The sequence below is a fragment of the Leptinotarsa decemlineata genome, unplaced genomic scaffold (genome assembly GCF_025532065.1).
Source record: "Leptinotarsa decemlineata unplaced genomic scaffold, Ldec_3_MD MMD2_P_RNA_scaffold_2, whole genome shotgun sequence".
NCBI classification, from domain to species: domain Eukaryota; kingdom Metazoa; phylum Arthropoda; class Insecta; order Coleoptera; family Chrysomelidae; genus Leptinotarsa; species Leptinotarsa decemlineata.
In genome coordinates this window covers 8,991,317-9,019,278 of record NW_027412529.1, presented here as the reverse complement: position 1 = coordinate 9,019,278, position 27,962 = coordinate 8,991,317, and the positions used below count along the sequence as shown (strand labels likewise).

General features: G+C 34.2%; 1 protein-coding gene and 1 long non-coding RNA gene across 6 annotated transcripts in view; one reads left to right on the top strand and one right to left on the bottom strand.

Moving 5' to 3' along the window:
• The window catches only part of RapGAP1 (Rap GTPase activating protein 1), a 107,012-nt gene that overhangs the window by 55,554 nt on the left and 23,496 nt on the right, over positions 1 to 27,962 (bottom strand). Inside the window, exon 5 of one of the 5 annotated variants that reach the window (XM_074183166.1) lies at positions 18,317 to 18,584. The exons of the other annotated variants lie outside the window; for them this stretch is intronic. Within the exon in view, the coding sequence (XP_074039267.1) occupies positions 18,548 to 18,584 (37 nt within the window). The 3' untranslated portion in view covers positions 18,317 to 18,547. Of the gene's footprint in view, positions 1 to 18,316; positions 18,585 to 27,962 lie in introns of those variants that run through there. 5 annotated transcript variants of the gene reach the window in all.
• Positions 61 to 27,422, top strand: LOC141485752 (uncharacterized). Its single transcript, XR_012467415.1, has 2 exons — positions 61 to 328; positions 25,414 to 27,422. It is a non-coding gene; the product is annotated as an uncharacterized lncRNA (long non-coding RNA).

Genomic DNA, 27,962 nt, shown 5'->3' with positions numbered 1-27,962 from the left:
CTCGAAAAGAATGAGGACACGGTCCTGTCGTATCGTACTAGTTTCAATCCTCCTCCTCTTTTCACCAGTCAAATCCGCTTTGGACGTTGCGCTGTACGATTCCGCGGTCGCGTTGAACTGGTAGGTATCGAGCGACTAAAACGTTGAGACAACTCGAAGTTGCTGCCGTAGTATTTTCGAGCCGAAAAAATTTGTGTACAGTCGACGAAGGCATAGTTGAAATCGTTTGCGGTTGAAGTGTGGTCACGACAATCTTGTCCCCGTCTATCGACGTTCGACTAATTGATACCTGCTGGTGGATTGACAAAACGTAGTTCTCCAAGGAAAGGTAAATATTTTTTGTTGTTATCAGGATGAATTATCATTTGATAGTTAATTGTGGAATTTAAATTAAAATTAAGTGTTTTACCGCCAGCTACCTGCTTTTTTCCGAGCAACCCTCAGAAGGCTCTAAGAAACTTAATAAAAGACAGACAATCCTTTAATGGATCGTGGATGAACTGAAATAATCAAATGTATTTTCAACATATATTTTCATTTAATATATTCAAAATGAAGTAATTTAATTCACTTACAGAAATGGGTAACGGATGGTGAACGAATTGAAAAAATGAGACCCGACTGGGATTCGAATTCAGCTCTCCTGTTTTCTGGTGCATTCACCAAAAACGGGTCACATTTTTTTCGATTTGATTTTTCATTTATATGTCTACATACTGAAATTCTAATCTGTTTTCAATTATTCTTGTACAAATACTCAGTTACCGATCTGATTTTGATAGAAGATTTATCCACTATCATGATAGATGAAAATACCATATTTTTAAATTGAAATAAATGAAGTTTAAAAAAAATAAAATACGCACTTTTAAAAAACATCGAACTAAAAAGTTAAAAATATTTTTTTAATAAGCTTAAAACAATAACGAACGAAAAATACTAGTATTATTGTGAAAAAAACGACGGGCCCTTAATATACAAAAAATATAGCACAAAGCGCCCACGCTTTTTTCTTAATAATACTAGTATTCTTCGTTCGTTATTGTTTCAAGCTTATTTGAAAAAAAATCAACTTTTTAGTTCCATGTTCCTTAAAAACGCGTTTTTTGTTTTTTTAAACTATATTTATTTTTCATTTTTTAGTTTCGTATGCTATATAATCGTGTTTTTTAGTCTGTTCAAACTATATTTATTTTATCTAAACTTTGGGATTAATCAGCCGTATATTGTTTAGAAAAATGACCAATGATATTTTCGTACAGCGCCATCTGCCCGCGAATAGATCAAGCAATAATGTCTATATATCAAGGAGGTTACGTAGAGCGCCATCTGTCCGCGAATAGATCAAACAATAATGTCATATATCAAGGAGGTTACGTGCAGCGCCATCTGCCCGCGAATAGATCAAGCAATAATGTCGGTAATTCTGTCAAATACAGATCCTGAGCTTGAGAGTTACAAACATACATACATACAAGGGAAGCTAATACAAAGCGTCTAAAAAGGTATATATTTTTAAGGAGAGATTAATTATTGAGAGAGAAAGGTGATGAGTCCCTTGAAATTTTGAATGTGAAACGGGGAATATATCTAAATATTATATATATTTTAAATATATTTTCATATTTTTATGTAAATTCATGAATCTATGAATTCTTGAATATCTCAAAGATCAAATACAGTTCTCAAGTAAAAGCCATCTACATAATACAAAAAATTTGATATCCAATTGAAGAGATATAACCCAAATTTTGGACAGAATAATTTGTTCTATAATATAATTTATAATGAGTTGCCATTAGAAATGAAAAATAATGATAATTTTACAAAATTTACAAAAATTTGTTCAATTTTTTTACAAAATAACATTGATTTCTGAGTAATAATTTGATAAATTTCCTAAAATATTCGTTCTTTTATCATATCGACTTTATACAGAGTTTATTTGAAAATAATATAATTTTATAATTCATGTTATTAACCAATTATTATGATCTATTCGTCTTTTGTTATTTAATGTTTGTATTTAGCAGCTTTATAACTAAATAAACTCACTATTATTATTATAAACCGTAAAATTTTCCCATACATTGTGAATCATAACTTTTTCAAAAAAAGCCAAGATTTTTACCAAAAATCAGCGCAAAGAAAATAACAGAATTGAACGAGTTGCTCATGCCCTCAATTCTATTCGTTGATGATGATTATTCGTTTTACAGTCATTGTATACAAACGAGTCTTTTATAAGTGTTGGCCGTATTATTAGAGATTACTTAATATTGCGGTACCAGCAACTTACATAGTACAATGGTCAGATTACAACCTGAACTGAATTCAAATTGAGTATACAGGTTTCAGACCAACTGTTGAATATTGATAGTTACAATATGCACACTTAGAGGATATTTAATTTTGAAAATCGTTTCGCGAAATGAGAAGAATTGAATGTTGAAATTCAATTTTATTTTGAAATGACATTCCAGTTGCTTTCCAACATTTCACGCCACATACTGAAAAAAATATTCTTGTTAATATTCAACTCATTATCGAATGGAAATTTCTAGGTGGAGTTTAAGTTCTTTCAATTCATATATCAAACATGTATCAAAAGGATATGACTCTTCCTACTTCAAGAAAAATATTTTACACCACAGTTCAGGTTTTTTGTTTAATGGACGAATATTAATCTGTATGTTCAAAAGCGAACCATAATGTGTTTTTTCTACACCCGTACTCTAACAATACACTTATATGACCATAATCCGTTTCATAATGATATCCATTATGATACAGATTTTTCATAACGATACAGATTATCAACCAATAGAAACCCATAATTTTTCAATCAAGAATCCTGTTCCTTTGTTTGTCCTAGATTCTAACCTAAGTAACTAATTGCTTTATTTGTCAAAATCAGTTTTCATATTACCTACCTATATTATCAAAATGTCTGAAAACAGCAATATAGAAGGAATACCATCGACTCCAATAATTTTAAAAGATCAGATTAATTACAGTTGTTATATTCAATATAAATATAATTAGAATCTTTATAGTTTTCATATATCCATGATAATACCATTAAGTTTGTGTTTTTTTAAAAAAATATGAGTTAATTACTGTAAATGTGTTCAATACAAATATAATATTTATAGTTTTTCATTATTTATCGGGTTTAGAAAAAATAGCGTATGCAACTCTCATGTAATGGTTATTAATACACTCGCATAAACCATACAAAACTCGCCTTCGGCTCGTTTCGTATCCCGGTTAATGCTCGTGTCTTAATAACCATCATTACATGATCGTTGCATAATATACTATTATGTTCTATAGCAAAAATATTAGAGATACAGTATCAGTGGAGATATGAAATGTATCTATTTTGGATAAATTCATCAATAGGGTTTACTAATATGTTTAATGGTATCACATATTTTGGGATTTGTCATCTGACTTTGAAAGGAAATTAACATCCCATCATCATTTTTATTGTTATTATTATCACTATTATTATTATGCAGTGCTTTTCTGTAATAATGCCCCCCCTTTAAACGGGTCAACTCAAAAAATTGAAATATGGGATAATGAAATTAATGCATGAATACTTTATTTTGAAGTGAAATTGACAGATGAAACTATCAAGATGGCGACTGGGCGCCATCTGGGAAAAAAATTAGATAGAAAGGGGGGTCTTCTGACACATCTTTTTGAAGCTCCTGACAAATGCTTCACAACCCTAGAATATAATGTCAATATATCCAACTACTACAAAATGGCGGAACTTTTAATAATTGCCTGAATACATTGACATTCAACTACATAATATGAGGTAAGCTTGAGGACAGTTCAGAAGATGCTCGAAATGGTTGCCTTGAACTCATTGACATATGAACAGCCTATCCGATATGTCACGCCGAACATTTTCGAACACAGTAACGTCAATATCTCTACAAATATTTATTATTCTCTGCCGTATATCCAATATTGATGCAGGTTCAGTTTCGTACACCTTTTGCTTCAAATAGCCCTATAAAAAAGTCAAAAGGAGTCAAATCTGGCGAGCGGGCTGGCCATTCTGTAAGACCTCGATGGTCAATCCAACGACCGGGAAAAGTACTATTCAAATAGTTTCTTACTTGTCTGGAGTAATGTGGTGGTGCTCCATCTTGTTGAAATACAATATCCATATCGAATTCATTAGGATTCGCTTCGACGATTTCAGTGATGAGAAGGGTCAACAGTAGTTTCCAGCATATTCAAATACAGTTCCCCTGTTGAATTGTGATCAATAAATATAGGTCCTACAATATGGTTTCCCAATATTTCTGCCCAAACGTTATTTTTTTTCTGGATATTGGGTATGGGTTTCCCGGAAAACGTGAGGGTTGGTGTCACTCCAATAACGGCAATTTTATCTGTGAACATTGTCTTTTGAAAAAAATGTACATTCGTCACTAAAGCAAAGATTGTGGGGATGGGTAGGATGCCTTGCAATGGTTTCCGTCATGATTTCGCAGAATTCTGTTCTTCGATCAGGGTCATGTTCAGTTAATTGGTGTACCATTTTAATATTGTATGGATGATACCTATTCCTCTTCAAAAGTCTCCACTCAGTAGAAGAAAACACCTCACAAACATTCGCGACGGAATAAGTAGACTGTTCAGGATTTACTACCATACACCAATTATTTGCACTTGCTGTTCTTCCGGAATGGACGGATGACCTGGGGGGTTTTTGTTATGTACACTACCGGTTCCTAATGGAAAACGTTCATTGAAAATCCTTTCGGTCTCGTGAAAGTTACGCGTCGCACCGTAAATAAAAATCGCTTCAATTTTTTCTTCCAATGGATGAGAATTGACCATTTTAGAGATTGTTGACGTGGTACCTTTCTATTAGTAAAACCAAAAACTAAATGAGAATATTCTAACTGAACAATGATATTCATTGTTGTACCGACATTTTTTGTCGTTATTATAAACAAAAAATAACTTAACAAACCTTATCGGGTTGTTGGAATTGCCATATGGCAGATAAAAAAGAATATTTCTAGAAATATCGATATTGATCTGTTTGTCTTCAGGAAATTATTAAATGTTTCGCCATTTTGTAGTAGGTGAAGATATTGACTTCATATTCTAGGGTTGTGAAGTATTCGTCAGGAGCTTCCAAAAAATGTGTCACAAGATCCCCCTTTCCTTTTAATTTTTTTCTCCAGATGGCGCCCAGTCGTCATCTTGAAAATTTCATCTGTCAATTTCACTTCAAAATAAAATATTCATACATTGATTTCATTATTCCAAATTTCAATTTTTTGAGTTGACCCGTTCAAAAATATGGGGGACATTAAAGAAATGCACTGTACATCTACTCAATTCACCTTACAGAATGTTGAAAACATGCTTCGATCAATCAATCAATTTTTCGATTTATAATATACATAAAAATTAATATACTTTTTTAAAATGTCAATATAATTATTCATGATTCATCAGATAAGAAAGAAAATCTATAGAAACCATTTTCTTCGTTATGTGAGAATAAATTGATTGATATAGCCGTTACTACGTGGTAGAAGATCATCATGAAAAATGAGAAATGAAACTCTATGAAAAATGAGAATTGAAACTATGGTTTTTGCCACTTTTGTTTGTAACTAACGTTACTGCAGTTTCGTCCTATAAGGATATTTTCAAACTTATACTTTTATGTAAACTTATATTTTAATGTATAACTTTGAAAATGTCCTTATAGGACGAAAGTGCAGTAATATTAGTTACAAATAAAAGTTGTTAAAAACATAGAAAGTTACAATTCTCTTTTTCATGATGATTTCCTACATCCATTAATTTATTGAAGTGAAACTTTCTACGTTTTTACCACTTTTATTTATAATTATCGTTACTGTAGTTTCTTCCTATATGGTCATTTTCAAACTAATACAAGTTTTATTGTATTAGTTTGATATACAATACAATACAAGTTTGATTGTAATAATTCGAAAATGGCGATAAAGGATAAAATGCAATGTAACGATAGTTACAAATAAAAGTGGTAAATATCCTAAAAAGTTTCATTTCTCATTATAATTTTTTTTTATGGTAAAATGAAGTATAAATTGTATTTTTTGAATACTTGACAGGTACATAAGAGTTCGAAATTATTTACTTTTAATTATTTTAAAAATAAAATAAATACAACAATAAAAATTAATTGGCGCTCCGGGGCGACTTCATTGATTCCAGTGGCGCATTTGCTTTTTCAGCTGCAGGAAAACCCGGAAAAACCTGCAGCACCACATCATCCGAAGATCTTGATCTAACAATGTCCTCTCTCTCATAAAACAAAATGTAGGGTGTCTCCAGAGGCTCCAATAAATTCAATGCATCGCCAGAACACTTCGTGACACGACTATCGTCAAACTTAAACCAGTCCGTTTCTTCTTTGATCAAGGCGTAATAATGACCAAATTCAACGCCAGAACCACAGTGAACAATGACTGCATGAATATTATAACAGTGGTCTGCTAGGTTGAAATGTTCATCTATTTCGAACCTTCCAAAGAGTTTCTTGCTTCCGTTAGAGGTTGAGTCTTGTTTGAAAATCATCAGTGTTATTATTAGATTGACTGGTGCCTCAGCTATACTTGTTTCCTTATAACAGTCAGTTAGTTATAATTATGTGAAAATTTTATTTAATATATTGAAATCAGATGTTCCAGAAAAATTCGAGTATTATAGTTGGGATAATCGTAGTAAACTGTTGAAAATATTTTCAATTTCAAATTTTCATAGAGATAGTTCGAATTTTTTCCATGCATCCCCACGACTTCTTACTGATTCTGATATATGTTATAAAGAAGACGACATCAGTCAAATTAAAGATTTTCATATTCATTAGCTGCTAATGTATGTTTCAATCCGCTTCCGAAAAAGTATGGAACGCATAAACTTCAGATAATTATTAATTAAATAACATCAAATGATATATGGTTACATATTGATTGGATTCTTATAAATTTCATTGCAACCAAAGTCTTCTAAAAAAATGAAAATAGCGACAACTTAACTCACTTATACACAGAGGGAAAGTGTACTATTTTCCTCGTTTACCAACTATGCGAATAACGATCCATTATCTCTAATTAGTTGGAAACGTAGCCATAACCAGATATAATTTTATTGTTACGTAATTCATTTATGTGACAAATTAGGCTATTATCGTCGTGAATAGAAAAGTTAAGAGAGTCGATCAACATTTTTCTCTTGAGCCTTGGCAAGTACATTTATTTCGAAACGCGAGTAATGCAACTAGAATAAGGTGAACATATGCTTTATGATCCGGGTATGATTTAAACAGGTTAATTAGATCAATGAATAAATCAAATCTGGAAATATAGGTTAATGTACAAACACTATGGTTACGTCTGTTAATGTAGGGTTATGAACTAATACTACAAATATGTTTTAATGACATATTTCACTTCATTTACACTCGTACGCTTTACTACTGGTTGTTTTGAATTTATGAACTTATTTATTCTCAATCTCTCAATATACGGTATTTATAAAATATCATAAATATCCAGTAGGTACCACAGCCAACAATATGGGGAAAAAAGTTCCCCACTGACTTGTTATTTCAGATTAATCAACTGAAATTACAACTTTTACGTCGTTTGTGTTTTTTTCATATCTACCTTGTTTTTCGACAAAAAAATTGAAGCCACTTTGCATATCATGAACACCTGCTTTGGAGACCAGTGATAGTGTTGTTACATCAGTGAAAGTCAGAGTTGTTAATTAACAGTAATTCCATCATGAATAGTTTTACTAACGCTGAAATGGCTGACATGCACTTCATTTAAGGAATAGCAAATGGAAATGCTGAAGAAGCATGGAGAATTTTAATAAAATGCAGGTGGTGGAAATGCGAAAGAAACATAGAAAATCAACCAGAACAGATATCTTAACAGTGTAATTCCATGTGCTAAAACATTTAGAACGCTACATGCAAGATTATGTGAATCTGGGAGTTTTAATAAAAATGCAGGTGCTGGAAGACCAGAAACTGTTGCAACAACGCCTGAAAGAAGCTATACTTGATGCTATAGAAGGGGATCCTTCAAATAGTACCAGGAAGATTGCACTGTAGCTGGAAGTCAACCCAAAAACCGTATGGACAGCGGAATAGTCCATGGATAGCTTTAAGAAGTGATTTTTTTAGAAAACGAAGCTAGATATGAAGAAAACACAAGCGACGAAAAAGTTGTATTTTTAATCTAAAAAAATTAGAAACTACGATAACAAGTCAGTTGCTTAACTTTTTTCCCTAATATTGCTGTGGTGCCCACTGAGGCGCCACTGGACCTAATTATTTCAATTTAGTTCGGCGCAAATAAGCGCTAATAGAATCGGTCAAATGATATTGATGATATTTTATAAATGCCTTTTTTCAACTTCAATGCCCTGTATCTCAGAAAAGAAACAACTTTGGCATATATTCATAGGAACTTTTTTCTTAAAACAACCTAACGAATCACCCTTTGAAGTTTCGTACCGTAGTTAGGAAACACCCTGTATATGCTCGTCGATTTTTCTAGATTATTCTCAAAATATGAAGTGAACGCTTTCTTGTTTAATAAAAAAAAGTAGAGATTTACTTGATGTTCATTTAACAATTCGAAACAAATTATTGAGTATCATAATTGAACTATCAACTATTCATTATCTGTCAAGTTTTTCACTTGAACGAATATCAACAACCATGATTGGAATTCTTTTCTGAATCATACATTTTTTGCCACTGAAATATTCAAAATGTATTCATTTCTTTCGAAACTACATTATTATCTGGGGAGTAACATCAAATTCTCTGTTTTTGAAAGTGGATGATAAATAATGTTTTATGTTGACTTATATTAAACACAAGCTTCACTTGTATGTTTGTTTGTTATCGACTCCTTTGGACTTCGACTTTTACTAACTTCAAATGAACAGATGTATTTTGAACTTGGTATACTTATTAAGTATCGGTGGCAATACAATAATTTCATAAGTTTATCTCATTATCCTAATCAGGATCGCCAGGATTAAATAATTTCCTGACACAGTCTCTGTGTGAGAGCAAGTAACGCTAGTTGCACACACACCGATTTTGGACGGCCGACTTTGTACCGGTCGTCCAAATTCCAATAGTGAACCACATGTGGGAACGGGACCTTGCACACACGCCGACCGGTGATCGTCGCCGGTAAAATACCGGTGAGCAGCCGTCCACTGCCACTGTATCGCCGGCAGTACCGGGAAGTAGTGGCGTACATGACTAAATACACTCTTGCATACTCACCGGTTTTTTACCGACCATTCCAGTCTCGAATGCTCGGTGAAATTGTAGTTACTACGCATTAACTTCATTTTGTTAGTACGTGCTAATTACGACAACAAAGCAACTGATTGTTTGACCGCTAGTTGCACTAGCGTTACGCTAGTTGCACTAGCGTTACGCTAGTTACACACACACCGATTTTGGACGGCCAGTATAAAATCGGCCGATATTTTATTGGTAGCGGGTGCTTGCACACTCACCGGATTTTTATCGGTCGAACAATCAGTTGCTTTGTTGTCGTAATTAGCACGCACTACCAAAACGAAGTTAATGCGAGACTGGAATGGTCGGTAAAAAACCGGTGAGTATACAAGAGTGTATTTAGTCATGTACGCCACTACTTCCCGGTACTGCCGGCGATACAGTGGCAGTGGACGGCTGCTCACCGGTATTTTACCGGCGACGATCACCGGTGTCCCGTTCCCTCATGTGGTTCACTATTGGAATTTGGACGACCGGTATAATATCGGCCGTCCAAAATCGGTGTGTGTGCAACTAGCGTAAGACAACCACACTGCCGGTGCATGCGTATATATTTTATATTAAAACAAATGGGCTTGAAATAACAAGTCAAACTAAAAAGTGGAAAAAAATAACAGTTGAAAAACTATAAAAACACGCTTTAATAGCGACACAAACTGAAAAATAAAAAATAATTCGAAACTAATTTAATTAAGCGTGTTTTTTTAGTTTTTTATTGAACTATTATATATTTGTTCGCACTTAAAATACTGCAGAATAAAGTTATAATATTGTGAGGAACTCGACAGAATGTACCGAAAATTGCGTCAGCAGCAGCCGGCACTGGTCAACAGAAAAGTTACGATGCTACTCCACTACAACGCCCGTCCGCACATTTCACAAATCATCGTCCGAAAATTAAATGAGTTGCAGGTCGCCAACCGACTACCATATTTTCAAGCACCTCGATAGCTTTCTCACCAATCAACACCAGGCAAAACGGCCTTCGTTGACTTCACCGAATCCCTAGGACACAATTTTTATGCTGCCGGAGTTAAATGACTCGTGTTACGTTGACCAAAGTGCACTCATTCAAATGGCCCTTATTCCAACTGAATTGTTACGAATCACACGTTAAAAGGTTAGACCTCGTTAGTCCTTAGCTCGCACAAGTTTCTCAACTTCTAAGAGTTGTCGTTCGTATGTAGGCGACAGCTCATTAACGAAAAAACAGATTTTAAACATATTATTAAACAGATTTAGTGAGATACTATAGCTTGAAATTTTTCTGGATGATGATTTCATTAAAATATTCAGATGACTAGAAAGTGCACTGATTGAAATAGTGTTTATTTCGATTAAATTAAATAAGTATTCACTGAGATATAACATTTTGAAGTAGACTCATAAAAACGAACAAAACTTTTCAAACAACCTAATAAAATACATGGCAAATTTCATATGGTTATCAAAATTTTAAGTGAGCTCAGAATTGCCTGTCAAAACGAAAGGACTATTCTGGAGCCATTTCTTTTTTTGGTTTCAGTTCAAATACGAGACGTGTCGCCCAATATTATATACTATGCTGATGACACAGTCGTGATACTCACAGGCAAATTTGGCTGGACCATAACCTACTCACCCTAAACTTTCTCTACTCACCTTTCACACCTACGGCCAACACACACCCCCCTACAGAGTATTTTATAAACCTTCACAACTTGCACTGATACTAATACATGTACCTGCCCAAAAATAGATCAAGTATCATCAATACAATACCTAGGAGTGACTCTGGATCAGCACATTCGCTGGACCGAGCACATCTCTAATGTAAATAAACGACTGAGAGCATTACTGCACAGATTCTACACATCAACAGACATCCTATCACGGAAAAATCTACTAATGCTTTATATTTCCCTTGCAGAATCCATTTTAAGATACTATGGGGAGGAGCCTTCGTTAACAACTTACGTCCTCTACGTATCATACAAAATTCCATCATAAAAATCACATTCAAAAAGAAAACAGTATTCCACAAAATTACTGTATGAAAAAAAAAATTTTACCAATCAGTCTTTTGTATGCTCATCAATGTATAATTCGAGTATACACAACTAAAAAACCTCTTCAAAGGAGATCTGTCCAAACAACCAGAAAAACTAGAAATGAAGAATTAGCAATACATTCATTTAAAGAAACTATGACCAGGAGAACGTTTCTATTTTTCGGTCTAAAATTATACAATGCAATACCGTAACATTAGAAAAAAATTGACAAACCAAGGAAGTTCAAAACTGAAATAAAGAACGATATCCTGAAAAACAAGGAAACATTCTATAAAATACAACGATAGTAAATACACCCACTACTGCTGCTATCTTCAAATATCATTCAGAATTTTGGTTAAAATTGAAGTGCACACATGAAATACACAAGTTGTTATCACGCTTTTATTAGCTTCATCTGTATGTATGTATGTTTGTTTGTTTGTAACTCTCAAGCTTGGGATCTGTATATGACAGAATTATCGACAGTATTGCTTGATCTATTCGCGGGTAGATGGCGCTGTACGCATCCTCCTTGATATAATTCGAACTTACTTTACATGTATTTCTTTATTTGAAAAAAGTATTTTTTCTATTAACACGCGCGCCTGCTGCCTTATTTGTAACCCTCCTTTGCGCACCTGCTGCCCTCCTTGGGCTTGGTAGCTGATTTTGATTTTCAGGCTCCCTCTCCGAAATCGGAAAATATCAATGGTAATTTTTCTAAACAATATACGGTTTATTGATCGCAAAGTTTAGGTAAAATAAATATAGTTTAAAAAACTAAAAACACGCTTTTAAAGAACATTGAACTAAAAAGTTGAAAATATTTTTTTTAATAGGCTTAATAAGCTTATTGTGGAAAAAGCGTGGGCGCTTTGTGCCATATTTTTTGTATATCAAGCGCCCGTCGCGTTTTTCACAATAATACTAGTAATTTTCGTTCGTTATTAAGCTCATTTAAAGAAAAAATATTTTTAATTTTTCAGTTCGATGTTCTTTAAAAGCGTGTTTTTTAGTTTTTTCAACTATATTGATACAAAATAAGCTTTACACTAGAGTCAGTTACCTTCCTTATTTTTTCTTGTGAATTTTTGCCCGCCAAAATTTTCAGCATACTTTATGTACAGTACTAATTGTTTTTAGAGAAGCCCTGGAAATAACACATACACAGACAATTATGTCTAGGTATGTTGTACTCAGGAGCAAATCTAACCCCATTTTGTAAAAAAAATCGTAATATTTTTGTACATGCAATACTTGAACATAATTTTTTGTTGATTCTCTTCATACATATTTATCTAAGCGAATTAGGTACACTTTCTTTGTTCTCTAATATAAACATTGCATGTTTCTTGGGAAATAAATTGTTATTATAATTTGAATCGCTCATACCATTGAAACTGTAAATAATAGCCCACAATGTAATTCATGATGGTATCATCTATATATGAAAATAATGAAACGCAGCAAAGTTATTATAAGTCGTTGGTTTATCACAAATTGAATTAATTCCTGGAATTTTTATCGAAATGTGGGCGTTGGCGTATAGTTTCGAAATCGAGTGTTAGGTGTTAGCAATGACATACTGAGATAAGAAACTGGCACACATGCATTAGAAATATGGTAATTGTAAACTGGATGGAGCATAGAATTAAGATAAGTTAGTTTACGAGATGAAATGTACCATCAGAAAGGGTCATTTTTAATATTCAACAGATTTTCTCAGATGGAAACCATGGAAAGCCTGCAATAAAACTTGTTGAACGAGATATTCAAACATACTTCTGTCTATATCACTTGGAGCAGGAAATGAAAAAATTCTTTTTGATATTAGAAAAATTATCCGAAGCGAACGTTGAATTCATCAAATTAATGTACACGGTGTTTCTACATGTTGAGACTCTACTCTAGCGCAACTTTCCATTTCTGATGAATTTTCGTTTTTAGAGGAACGCATTTCAATGCAAAAAATGAACCCCTATCAGCCATTCCATTTCAAATGGAAATAATAATCGAGAGACACCTCATTCGAAAGGTCTTTCACTTCTGTATTCTATATGCCACTTATTCAGGGTGTTTTCAATTAGTGGAGCGCTTGGGGGTTTTCACCTCGGATTAGAGTTATAGTGAATGAATTAATATGATCGATGTGGGATATTGTTTTTTAAACTATAAATTGTAATGTTTACCCAAATTATTTTGTGCACTCCATTTTTTCATTGTTTAAACAAATTATTATAAAAAATTCATGTTTGACCACATATTTTCACTTTAAACAGTAATTTTTTTTTATTTATATGTTAAATCTTACCTGAGTAGACATATAGGAACATTTTTCAAAGATACCTTTGTATAAAAATAGCAGTAGGGATCTCGAACAGGTAGAAAAACGTGAAGGGGAGAGCGGAGCGACAGCTGCTATGTACAATGGAATTTCTCGGCCAGTTTAATTATAAATCAAACGTACTCTATTGTGTACATTTAGAAAAATAAGATAATTAATTAGTACAAAATCTGTTTGTTTAAATATATTACATTGTTGTCTACATCAAATATTATCTTCTACTTCATCTAACTGTATAATAGGTGAAGTATTGGAACAACCATTTCCGCTGCACTGTAAACATGTTATTATACAGATAGATGAAGTAGAAGATAATATTTGATGTAGACAACAATGTAATATATTTAAACAAACAGATTTTGTACTAATTAATTATCTTATTTTTCTAAATGTACACAATAGAGTACGTTTCATTTATAATTAAACAGGCCGAAAAATTCCATTGTACATAGCAGCTGTCGCTCCGCTCTCCCCTCCACGTTTTTCTACCTGTTCGAGATCCCTACTGCTATTTTTATACAAAGGTATCTTTGAAAAATGTTCCTATATGTCTACTCAGGTAAGATTTAACATATAAATAAAAAAATTACTGTTTAAAGTGAAAATATATGGTCAAACATTAAACAATGAAAAAATGGAGTGCACAAAAAAAATTTGGGTAAACATTGCAATTTATAGTTTAAAAAACAATATCCCACATCGATCATATTAATTCATTCACTATAACTCTAATCCGAGGTTTTACGGTTTTGAATGCTCCAGGCACACCACTAAATGGAATAATATACTGTATTTATGAAGATAATTTTCTGTTAGGATGGAAAAATCCTATACTGAGTGGCTACAATATTCGTTGTGTTTGTCAAATCTGTATTCCAATGTGAGTATAGTCTGTCTGTTCAAAAAATAAGGTGAATCCGACTGAAAAAAATTTTTTTTAGTTTTTTTTAATTCATTGAACTTAATTATTTGAAAAGCTCAGGAAATAGCATGCAAATAAATGAGTGTATGTTTTTTAAGTAGAATACTTGTATTTATAAGAAAATAATTTTAAAAAAATGCTCAAACAAATTTAATTTTTTATAATCAATTGATTAATCAATGAAGAAAAGGGAAATGAAACTTTCTATGTTTTTCACCACTTTTATTTGTAACTAACGTTTCTGCAGTTTCGTCCTGTAAGGACATTTTCAAACTTATATATTGTATAAGTTTGAAAATGTCATTATATATTGTATGAGTTTGAAAATGTCCTTATAGGACGAAACTGCAGTAACGTTAGTTACAAATAAAAGTTGTGAAAAACATAGATAGTAAGTAACTTCTCTTTTTTTTCGTTATCCTTGAATTATTACCTTCAAGATATAAAAATCAGCTACGCTCGAGAATGACGAAATGACGTTATTTTTTACAACTTTGCTGCCCTCCCCTTTCTTTACGTCACTCTCAAATTGTCAGATTACTGGAATATACACTTTTTAGCAGGTAATTAACTCACCCTACCTTAATCTGACGCACTCGAGAATTTCAGATGATCAATTTTTTTTTACTAATCTGATCCTTTATTCCTCACAGGCGGCCTTATATATGGGGCTCATATTTGGTGGAGGTACTTAACCGGGTACAAGGTATCCCCCTGTATATTAATCTGCCGCGCTTCAGTAAATCTCCGCTTGGGCTCCCCTATTAATAACTGTTTTCCCACAATACCGGACGTTATTGGCCATGTGGTAAGAACTGCTGATGCACTATGCTACGGATATCAAAGAGCAGTGAGCAAAACCTTGACATTTTGTCGACCTTGGGTTTTTTTTGGTCTTGGTTCTCCTGGGCTATTCTATTCTGGCAATTGTAATTTGGTCCCGATGTCACTACTATATACCCAAAAATTCACAAAAAGTTTTACAATTTCTCTCGATGGTCATTTTCATTAACTTTTTCTTTATAATGCCTTGAAATACGTAATGAAATAACAGTTTCGCGTATGTACGCGGAACTGGATCGTATGGATCTTATAAGATACAATGTAACGAAACTGTTTCGCCCACCATAAACGTTATACGAGTATTGCACTAGTTGCAGTTACAAACTCTATTGTTAGTGCCTGAAATAAAATAGTTTCCGTCCTCCCACAATAGGAGTTTAATGTTTCACAAAAACGGCGTACAATTTCATTGTTAGTTTGATAAACAATTAAACAATATAATTACGAGGCATTTCTGGTACGATTATGCAAAGTTATGTCTACGCTGCTCCAGTTTCTGCATCGACAAGAATTCGGAAATAACTATGTTATAAATCGAGTAGTGGTTTTTGCCATCTGAACGTCTGAAGTTTACGACGTTGTAATAGCCTCTGATAGATTCGAAAGGTAATATGTTTAGAAGATATTAGTTTTTTGAGGTTGAAACATTATTTGGCTTTCTGTTCTCTATAAACAAAAATTATGGGGAACTTTCAAAGAAAAGAGAAAAAACTATAATGAAGATATTCAGATCGTACACGAAGTTCAGATACAAACTGGAAGAAAAATCTTTTCTGAAACTACTACTTTCCCATGAACATTGAATTACACGAGAGAAAAAGTCATTTCGAAACAATCACTTTTATATAAACGTTGAATTAAACAAAATTCACTCTTTATTATTCATTTTCCATGAATGAAACACAACGTTATACATGAAAGAGTATTGATATAAAATGTCTCGATGGTGTATTTAGAAGTTTCGGGATAAGACACATTAGTAATGTTTTTGATAACACTACAAGAAATGTGGGAAGGGAAAGAAACAAAGAAAGTAATCAAGTTCAAGATCTGCAGATTATACACAAAAGTTTCTTTCAGAAACAAACTTATTTTTTTACATATGAGTGTACCTATCCTACCTATCCTTAAATATTTGAAGGCTTCAACATCTTGATCGATCATCAATGTGGCTTTCGGAAACAAAGATCAACAGACGACCGCCTATCGTATGTCACCCATATTTGGAATAACGCAATCGAGAAACAAGGAGAATCAATAGCTGTTGTGCTTGATATTTCTAAGGCATTTGACCGTGTGTGGCATGAAGGTTTGCTGGCCAAACTTCGATGCTATGGCTTGTCGTATCATTTTTGTGTATGGCTCTCCAGCTACCTGCAAGAACTTTCTGTCTTGGGCCCACTTTTATTCTTAATTTACATTAATGACCTATCGTCTATTAACATCCAAGGAAGATTTACTTTATTTGCTGATGATACCACAGTTTTATGGCATGCTCCTAACAACCATACGTTATATGAAGTTATTGAGAATGACATCACGAAAGTGAAAGACTGGTTCGACTCAAATCTCTTGAGCTTGAATTTATCAAAAAAAAAAGTAGTGTTCTATCGTTGCCAGATGAATGAATACGTTTATTATGTCTCTTTTGGTGTGTTACATGTTTCTATAAATTTACAATTTTATGTGCCCTGCTTTAGGCTCATGTCTCTTCAGGGGCTGTGTTGTTTGGTGTTTATATAAATATAAAAAAGAAAAATTAGGGTTAGTGTTTGTGTGTAGGTCTTCTTGGTTGTTTGTGGAGTTTCGTCGCTGGTTCTGGTGTTTTTGGTCGGGTCTTCCTCGGTTTTGGTTTGGTCTTCATCTGATTGCCAGCGGAAACTCGTCTAGGATGTCAGATTCCAGCAGTTGCCAGATTCCTGCCGTACACCTAAATACTATTCAAATTGACAACGTACCAACTTCTAAATTCCTTGGCTTGCTCATTGACAATCATTTAAAATTCAACAAACATGTAGCTACTTTGAAATCCAAGCTCTCCTCTGGATGTTATGCAATACGAGTAACTGCATTTGAGCTCGGATCTGCAGAAGCTGGAATGGTTTATCTTTTTCTTTTTGAATCCCATCTTCGTTATGGTATTTGCTTTTGGGATGTGTGTTCTACCACATGCCTTCAATCAGTATTACTAATACAAAAAAGTACAATACGATGCATATACAAAGCCAAGCCTAGGGACTCTTGTCGGCCTCTTTTTGCCTCTAACAGAATCCTAACTGTGGTCTCCTTATTCATATATGAGACAATCTGCCTTCTTTTCAAAAATAAGGTCTTGTTTAACAACTTGAACGAGCCAATGTATCAAACTAGGCAAAGATTCAGCTTCAAATTACCGCTGCCTTCTTCGACCCTAGTTAAAGATTCTATTATTTACAACGGACTCAAAATGTTCAATCACCTTCCTCAAGCTATAAGAACCATAAATGACCTTAGAGCTCTTAAGAAAGAGTTGAAAGACTTGCTTTCTGTGAGACCTTATTATAGCTTCCCAGAATTCTACGATGATACTTTTAATTGAGTAGACTAACTGTAATATCTACGATATTGAATTGATTTGATTCAATTAAGTTTAAGTTGATTTATTTAATTTTATTGACCATGTTCTTATATCCTGAACGTTTGTATAAGTTTATGGTTATTTACATGTCTCTTTTCAGTTCATGTTATCACTTTTTACTTTTGTGATACTTTTGTGATTTCATTTATATGTTATTTATATTTCAGACAAGGCTTTGTCAATAATAATTTATTCTTCAGACAATAAAGTATATTTGAATTGAAATAAATTCTCTGCTAGTGGCTGTCGATGAATATCTCTTGAATACTTTCTCCATCAATACTAATGTTCCCCAGGGATCCATATTGTCTCCAACTCTCTTTTTATTATATATCAATATATTGTTTCGCTTTCACTTATCTCGTCATTCCACTTGTGTCATTCCATCCAGGACATAAACTGCGGACGCAAATCTTCACCGGCAGTAGAAGGTTGCATATCTTAATGAGGATCTAGAAGTGATTACAAATTGGGGTGAAAATAACCAGGTTCAATTCAATGCGACAAAAACCCAGGCATCGGTTTTCTCCAAAAAGATAAACGTCTCCGAACCGGATATAATGATGCAAGGTCAAACAACTGCTTCGATAAGTTTGTTGGGGGTGAAAATGGGCACCAAAGGCTGCTTCTCAAGAGATTGGAACACTGTTCCGAACCAGAAAACTGTATACACCTCAGCAATTTTTGATGCGTTATAAAGCTCAGAGTAGACCTTCTTTGGAGTATTGTTCTCATGTATGGAGCTCTGCCCCTAAGCATACCCTGAAGTTGCTGGATTCTATCCAGAAAAGAGCCATCCGCCTGATTGGAGAGCCATCACGTGCAAACTTGATAGCCTGGAACATCGAAGAAAGGTTGGAGATTTGTCTCTCTTCTATAGATACTTTCACGGGAAGTGTTCGAGTGACTTGGCACATTTGATTCCACCAAGAGCGGTACTTATCAGAAACGGGCTGTGGCTGCTCATCGTTTTTGAGGTTCTACTCAGGACACCTCAACCTTCACTGTTTAAGAACTCTTTCATCTGGAGAACTGCGTTTATGTGGAATAAACTTCCTGAGAAGCAATTCAAATCCAATGTGCTTTCCAATATGCTGTGCTTTCGCACCGCTCTGAGAGTGCCTTAAGGATTTTCCTGTAGTGCTTGTGTTTTGTCCTTAAAAAACCGATGAACCACCCAGGCACTGCCCAACGGCGAAAACCAATCAAAAAATCATGTTGGGCAGTTCGAAAGACAAGACGGAAAAAGAAAATTCTGGGATTCACGAAATAAGCTGCGAGGATTGTGATAAGAAATATGTTGGTCAAACCAAACGGACTATATTAGCTCGCTACAAAGATCATGTTTCGCATGTTCAGTTTCATAGACCGGAGAAATATAGTGTCGCTCAACATGCCATAGAGAATGACCATAGAATAAGTGAGAAATTGTTAAGGTTTTTGGATGCCTTCGAAAGCTTGGAAATCGAAAAGTGTGGAATGACTTCTATGAATAGCGACAAAAGTCCTATTTCGAATAGCCTGTTTGTTTAATCTTATTCGTAATAATTCTCAATGAAAAACAGATAAATATTGGAGTTGATCACTAACATAGAGGAAATACATAACAAATTAGAAGTATTAAAGAACAGGTAGTTTAGCATAGGATCAATAACAGGTAGTAGTAAGGTAATACCAACCGGTGTAGTTGGATAATATTACCAGGTAGTAACTAGATCACTAGCATTTAGAACACTAGCCTTACCTAACCTAACCTAACCTAGTTAAATTTTGTTATAATGATCTCATTTCATTAGTTCGGACTTCCATTGTCTAATATTATATAAATTATGATATATGATATAAATTAAAAAGATTAGCTGAAAAATAATAATTATATTAAGCAAAAAAACTGAAATAACAATGAAATAAATACAAGCAACAATAAAAAAATTAACTAATAATACGAGTTATATAGTAATAATACACGAGTAATAGTTCAATTTTTTGAACTGATACTCGTATACACCATACTTCCCAGATCTCTCACCAACCGACTACCATCTTTTCAACTTTCTCAACGGTAGAACCTTCGCCAATCAGGACCAGGCAAAAACGGCCTTCGTCGACATCATCGAATACCGAGCACAAAATTTTTATGCTGACGGAGTAAGTCGACTTGTGCACTGATTCAAACGGCGCTTATTTCGATTGAATTCAATAAGTATTCACAGCGATATTACAGAATAAAGTAGACTCATGAAAACGAACAAAACTTTTGAAACAACCTAATAATGAATGTACATAAATATAATGTAAAATGTGAGAATCACGACAATTGCCTCGTGCTATCATCTGATGATTGCACAAGTGACATCTGAGAGTGCTTTGTAAGAGATTGAATTGATTAATTTTCATTGTGTCATACACAGAGAAAGATCCATGAAGGTTTCGCAATTAATCAATTACAGTATCCAAACATCAATATTCAAGCGAATGCATGAATGTGGTGATATAAGCTTCTAACAAGGACATTCATTTTACTAGCATTACGTCATTGAAGTACTTAGGTAAGCGATATCATAGGTTGATGAGTTATGATACTTATTTTAAATTGTGAGATGCAGAGATGTAAATTGAAACTGGAAATGCTCCTCGAGAAATATACTAAATCTTCTAAATGAAGTATGAAGGAAAGATGCCTCATTTCGAAAATCTGAAGTTGAGGAAAAAGTGAAGTAAATGTTAAAGACCTTTTTTGGGTATTTTCACCTTCCACAATCTGAAAAAGTATAAAAACTATAATGGAGAAGGGCAAAAACATTTCTCATGATGATCTCCTACGTGGTAGGAGATCATTATGGAAGCTTTTGACTCCTACCGAGCAAAGCCTAAATTGATAGCAAATTGCCAAAAACGATTCTCCTCAAGGAAGACTTAACAGATTGTCTCTAGTCAGGATTCCTAGTCTTACTGGCCTGGAAGGCAATCAGGCTGCTGACTCCCTTGCAAAGGAGGGTGCTACAAGCAGCTTCTTCGGACCAGAACCTGTCATTGGCATCGCTTTAAGCTTTGCCAAACAAAGATTGAACACCTGGATGACAAGAAGATTTATGGACTTCTGGCAGAATCTTTCAGGATTGGCTCACTCATAGGCTCGATACCAAACAGTTGTTGGACTACAGTAGAGATGAACTACGATGTAGAAAAGGCCTTCTTACTGTCATTTGAATCATCTTATACAGAGATTCGGACTGTCGGAAGACAGTGTGTGTCGCCTCTGTTTGGAAAATGATGAAACAGCAGAGCACATACTTTGTGCCTGCCCTGCTGGGGACTGAATCAGGTTTTTAGTGTTCGGCAGAGGCGTACTCTTATCATCTGACCTGGAGGACCACTCACCAAACAAACTAATCGGATTCGTTAAGAAGCTGGGTTTATTTGGTCGAGTGTGAATAGGTGTGAGCCATAATAAACACTTGCGGGTTGCGGTGGAGGGTCAAATAGACCCACTCACTTTGGACCTAGCCTAACCTTACCACGTAGTAACAGCTACACCCATCAATTTACCAAAAGAAGTTGGTAATCATCGACCTATAGTGCTCGCCGTTGACAGTGATGGCCTGGCCAATGTCGTTCTCAAAGGAATATGGATCGATGACGCCGCCAGCACGAAATTCACTCCAAACAGTGACTTTTTCGGGATGCATTGGACGCTTTAGGATCTCATGTGGAATGGTTTCGTCACAAATTCGACAATTTTGTTTGTTCATGTACCCATTCAGATCCCATTCAGCGAACACACGTCGTTTTTTATAGTCGTTTACCTTCAGTTCCTGGGTCAGTTGAATTTTATACGGGTGCAGGTCCAATAGCAGGGGAGCCCACGATGCAAAATGGGGATTCACTCGAGCGTCATTGAGTCATATTAGGTTGCAAAGCTTAGATGATAAGAAGAAAAAAATGTTATATAATATATACCTTTTCATCGGTGGGGGAAGCGGCTATAGATTTAAATATGTAAAAAAATACTGTTGCATGAACATACTCGAGCGCGTCAGATATTGATAGCATCAATGTCCTACGTATTTTTAATAATGTTAGTAGGTTAATCTGATCGTTTGCGTGAACTACAAAATTGAAATATAATTGAAAATATCGCCTAACTCAGAGCAAAAAACTAAAATTCTCTCAGCGTCGTCATGCAACCTGGCGGTTTCATGACCTAAAGAAATCACTGCCCTCACAAGTGAAAATTAATTATAAAAAGGGTTCCTATCTTTTCTCTCTCTCTTTTATCTTTTTTTTTCTCTTGCTTTTCTCTAGTCTTCTTCTTCTTGTTTACTGGTACTAGTCAGTAGGTATATCTTAGTTTTAAGTTTAGTTTGTAGTAAGGGTCTGAGTGGAAGACCAGTTTCTCTCTTCCTGGTGTTGAAAGAAAACTGAACTCTCACGTTTTATTTACCTAGTTTTTTTTATTGAAACTTAATATTGGTTGTGAATTTTTAGTAAATAATAAACGTATTATTATTCTTATTATGTGGGTGGTTGTACGTAAGGGTTAAAAGTGAAAAAAAAAAAAGTTTAATCGAGCGCGTCAGATTTTCTATGGGGGTGTTAAGTGAAACAAAAAAAAAAAGCTCTCATTCAACAATCTGACGATTTCGATCTGACGCAAACTCGCGGCCATTATTATGAAGTGCAAAAAAAAATTCGCCATTTTGAAATACTCAAGCGCGTCAGATTGAGATATATATGGTTCATCTTTATGTTTTAGACGTGCTGTCTCATAATCTGACGATTATCTAGAAGGATTCGCTCAATCTGACAAAAACAGTATTTTTTTTTTTCATTTTTTTCAATTCATTGAACTTAATTAATTGAAAAGCTCGGAAATAGCATGCAAATAAATAAGTGTATGTTTTTTAATTAGAATACTTGTATTTATAAGAAAATAATTTTTGAAAAATACTCAAAAAAATTAATTTTTCATAATCAATTGATTAATTAATGAAGAAAAGAGAAATGAAACTTTCTATGTTTTTTACCACTTTTATTTGTAACTTACGTTACTGCAGTGCAGTTCTATACCTATAAGGACATTTTCAAACTTATACATTAAACTAACAGTGGTTTATTACATCAGCCCTTATATAGCACCCCTGTAGGTAATAATAGAGTACTTGGCTTGATTGAGTACCTGAATTTACAATTTACAATGCGGATGTGCTAATTTGAAAACTGGTGAGTAAACTAATTTGATCATTTAACAGGTTGCACCCGCAATGTTTATGCTTGTGAATTTCCAAGGATTCTAAATAATTACTGCAGTTTCTGATGATCCATTTTTTTTACTAATCTGATCCTTTATCCCTCACAGGCGGCCTTATATATGAGGCTCATATTTGGTGGAGTTACTTAACGGGTACAAGGTATCCCCCTGTATATTAATCTGCCGCGCTTTAATAAATCCCGAAATCCCCGCTTGGGCTCCCCTATTATAAGTCAGGACGCAAAATTCGGCCGAGTTCATGTAAGCCAGGTGGTTCGACGTAGGTGCTTTGTTTACTTACTCGAATTGACTGCCGTGTTGGTAGGTGGTTCAAGCTCTAGTCTGAACGATCGATTTTCACCTGCTATCGTTCAACCCTTGTAAGACCTCATTAATCCTTGGCTCGCACAAGTTTCGACTTCTGAGGGTTGTCGTTCGTAGGGGTGCAACAGCTGGTTAACGGAAAACCGATTTTAAACAGATGTTTTTAATGTGAAATCGACTGCCTCGGATTCGACTGCACACTGTCACAGACAGCGGCGATGTTTTCCTCAGAATTCGTCGACGTACGGTTGTTGGTCGATCGTTTACTGAACCAGTGGACTCAAATGTATCAACCACATTGCGAATAGTCCTCTCAGTAGGACCATTATGGCGACCGTGAAATGGACGAAGCGCGCGGTACGTTGCCCGAACAGAACACCCCTTTTGATAAAACAATTTTATTATTTGCACGTGTTGTAAAATGCTATATTCATCCATGATGATTTGGCCAAACAGACATATTGATGTTAGATAGTATTGCCTTTAATAAATTCTATGAATTTCAAGTAAGTGAAAAAGGTTCTCCAACACATACAGGCGATTAACCAATTTTTAGTAGAAGAAATATTGCTTGAAGGATTTTTTCACCAGAATATCGATAGAAAATTTATAATAAAAGTTATTTGATGATGCTAACAATGAGTGATATTACTTTTTCTATCATTATTATTCATTTCCCAACAACTAGGTCACTTGTACTTCCAAACAAAAATGTACATCATGTAAAATTCCGTCTTCTAACCTACGTTTCCAAAAAAATTCACGACACAAAACACTTTCTGATTCTTTTCACATATAGTCGGTCGGCATACTTGAAGACTGGCTATAAATCAAATCATCAGGCCAGTCTCAACTCCCTACACTGAAGGTTAATGGACTGACACCTATCAACGACTCCCCTGGCTAATACCACGAAGGGCGTTGGATTATATCCGACAGATGTCAGTGCAGGATCCTTCATTGAAGTTATTCTTGCATATGCTATTGGCGATACAACTGCCATAATATGCAGAAATAACTTGAGTGAAGAATTTTGCACTGACACCTGTCGGATATAATCCAAAGCCCTTCGTGGTATTAACCAGGGGAGTAGTTGTTTTTTGATAAGTGTCAGTCCATTAACCTACAGTGTAGGAAGTTGAGACTGGGAACGAATTGTTCTTTTAGGTGATTTGATTTAGAGCCAGTCTTCAAATATGCCCACTGACTATATGTGAAAAGTGTTCTTTCCTTATACGAGGAATTGGGCAATTTCAGATGATTTGACTTTCTGATTCGATGACGTCACAAATCGTAGATACAGCACAGCACCATAGAGCATTTATAGATCATTATTTCTCTAACGAATCTTTTTACACAAGCAGCGAAATTACTGAACTTCAAGTTTATTCAATATTCAATAAGAAAACCAAAACCCAATCCAAAACGAGCATAATAAACACCCAAGCATGAATGATAGACTCTAACAATGTGTTGCTAAACTGATGGTGAATGCAACTCGAAGGAATTTTCTTGCTACGTAGTTACTGCATATTTTGAAACCCTTCTAAGTTTCAAAGAGTTCAAAAGAGCACACAAGAAACAAGTATTCTCACTTGCCAACACCGACTCATCTTTTATGACGTCACAGGAGTTTTTGACGCTTCTAGTTATCTGAATTTCTATTGTTTTTATCAGTTTCACTTATTTCTCTATTGATTTTTCAGACTATCACGATGACCTCACCAGCTTTGAACAACGCCAACAACGGCCAAAAGGAAAGCACCACCAAAACCGATTCCAACGTCACTTTGGCAGCTTCTACTAGCAGGAGCGAACCAGGATCCACAACCACGTCACCCTTGGTAGCCTGGTGGCGCGTATTCAAACTTGTCAACTTGCTGATGCAGCCAAAATGTTAAACACCAACAATGGAAGACATGGAAGATTCCACCATCCCTTAAGCAAAAGGCTTCGAAAGTTTCCGAATAAATAGCGTTTCAGTAAAGTTTGTGGCCGATCGAAAATGAACACCCTGATTATCATTGCATGTTCATTTTCAGTTAGTATTAATACGTATCAGGATTTCATTGTTATCAATACTTTAATCGTCTAGATGATAATTAGGAGTGTGAGTCGAGAGGCCCCTTTCTTTGTTGGAGTAGTGTATACAATAATATTTCTTGAATAGATAGTGATATTTAAAATAATATATCTCCTTTAGGAATTGTTGAAACATAGTTAAGTAAAAGAGTAGATGATAAGATTTTATGAAAAATGTTTATTTATTCTAGTCAGGTTGTAAAATCGTTAGTAATTATATCAAATCTTTTGTCAATTTTCAACATTGAAAAATATGATCCTATATTCTGAGAAGAGTACGTTCAAATATCCGTTTTTATAATTCTTAACTTCCCAGCTACCGCATATCAGATTCTAAAAGTATAATTATCTGGAAAAAAAATTAGACAGGAGTGAAATAAATTATTTATAAGTGGAGATATTCTGTCACCTCAAACGCCAGTAACATTGATTCGTATTAAATTTTTACAGAATCCATTTTTGTTCAAAATTTCCATAGGAAAATTTACTGTTTCCATAAAAACAGCACTGCTTGCATATCCTATCTTTAAAGAAAAGATTTCAAGTGATAACATGATAAAATTCAACGTGATTCATATTGATAGTGACTCATATTTTTTTCTTTGATATGCCATTTGAAAAATGAATTCTATATTACATTTTGTATTAGTTCCAAAGTTCCTTATAGTCCTATTCTAACATAGATATGTACCACCCTGAATACTTCAGAATAAAATAATAATTTCAAGTAAATTAGGTACAAAAATCCCGTAAATCAGTAAAAAAAATGGTTGGTTATATTATACCTCCCAAATGAATATATTTTCATAAATAATATCACATACTAGGAGTTTCATGTTCGGGAATCAGGTGAAATCTATGATTGTTTAATATCACAATTTTCGGCACTGAAACAAAAACTATAATGTAAACAGTAAGTCTACTTTCAAAGCTTAATAACGTCCCGAAAAAATCCCTCGTGAATGTTTCTACTCGTAATTGATATTCTTGTCTTCGAATCTCAATATTGTGTTCTATAAATATCCAATTTGAAATGAATCCACAGGAAAAATTTCTAGGAGTTAAATCGGGTTATCTTTATGGCCATTCTTCAGCCATTTTATCCACCGGGAAATTATCATTTAACCACTATCTCACTGGAAGGAAACGAATCCACTTGGTTAGAAGTGAACAAAATTTTCAAAAACCATGCTAATTGTAATTGCTAAGTTAGTTATTTTTGAGCAGATTCAAGTGGAGCTTGTCTCTTGGATAAGTATTTAACGAACGCAATGTGTCTCCGTGATCAATTTTGCCCACGGAGTCATTTATGTGATTGAGAAAGAACTCTGTTTTCAAAAATGCTGTTCAACTGTACAATTTTCACAAAACAGAATACCTCTGTAGAGCAAGAAGATTTATAATTTTTGGCTTGTACTATATTGAAACAGACTGTTTTTTCACCTGATCACACACATACTATTGATATCTCGGAAATGATAATGATAATGTCTTTTTCACGAGGTGTGAGAAAAACAAAAATCTCTCATCAACTCGTGACAATCAATGGCAGGTTTAGGGATAACTGCCAAGATCTTAAATTGCCGTATTTCATTTGTTAACTTCTATTACCTCCATGTCAAATCATCGACTCGTTTTTTCCAGTACGGACATCTAGTTTTTTTAATCAATTTTAGTATTCACTTTTATAACCGATTATTTCATGTGTCACAAAACATGCAGTTCTCGATTTTTCTCTTCGAAAAAACATAATTCAAGGTCTCTGCCAGATATGTCTCAATATTCTACGTTTCTAGAATTCGAATAAATATATTAGCTCCAAATATCCATTGCTCTGATATCTTAATAAAAATTATACGGATCATATGAACAGTATTATGTCACAGAAGATTCAAATATTACTATAGCATCTACCTCTCTATGGGTTTTTAACCTTCCACAACTGTAATGTAGAATTTTATGACAGTATCTTCATCTTTCAGATCAAGGAAAGTTAAAAAAACAAAAGAAATCAATAAGAACTATGATTTTTCGCAAACAAAATTACTTTCTTTCAATATTTTAACATTTATTAAAAGTTAATAATTCTGTTGAACGCTATAACGTGTTATTATAAAAGCAACTCTCACTCTTCAGCTTTAATTCAGATAACCAAAAATGTTGCATTACTTTG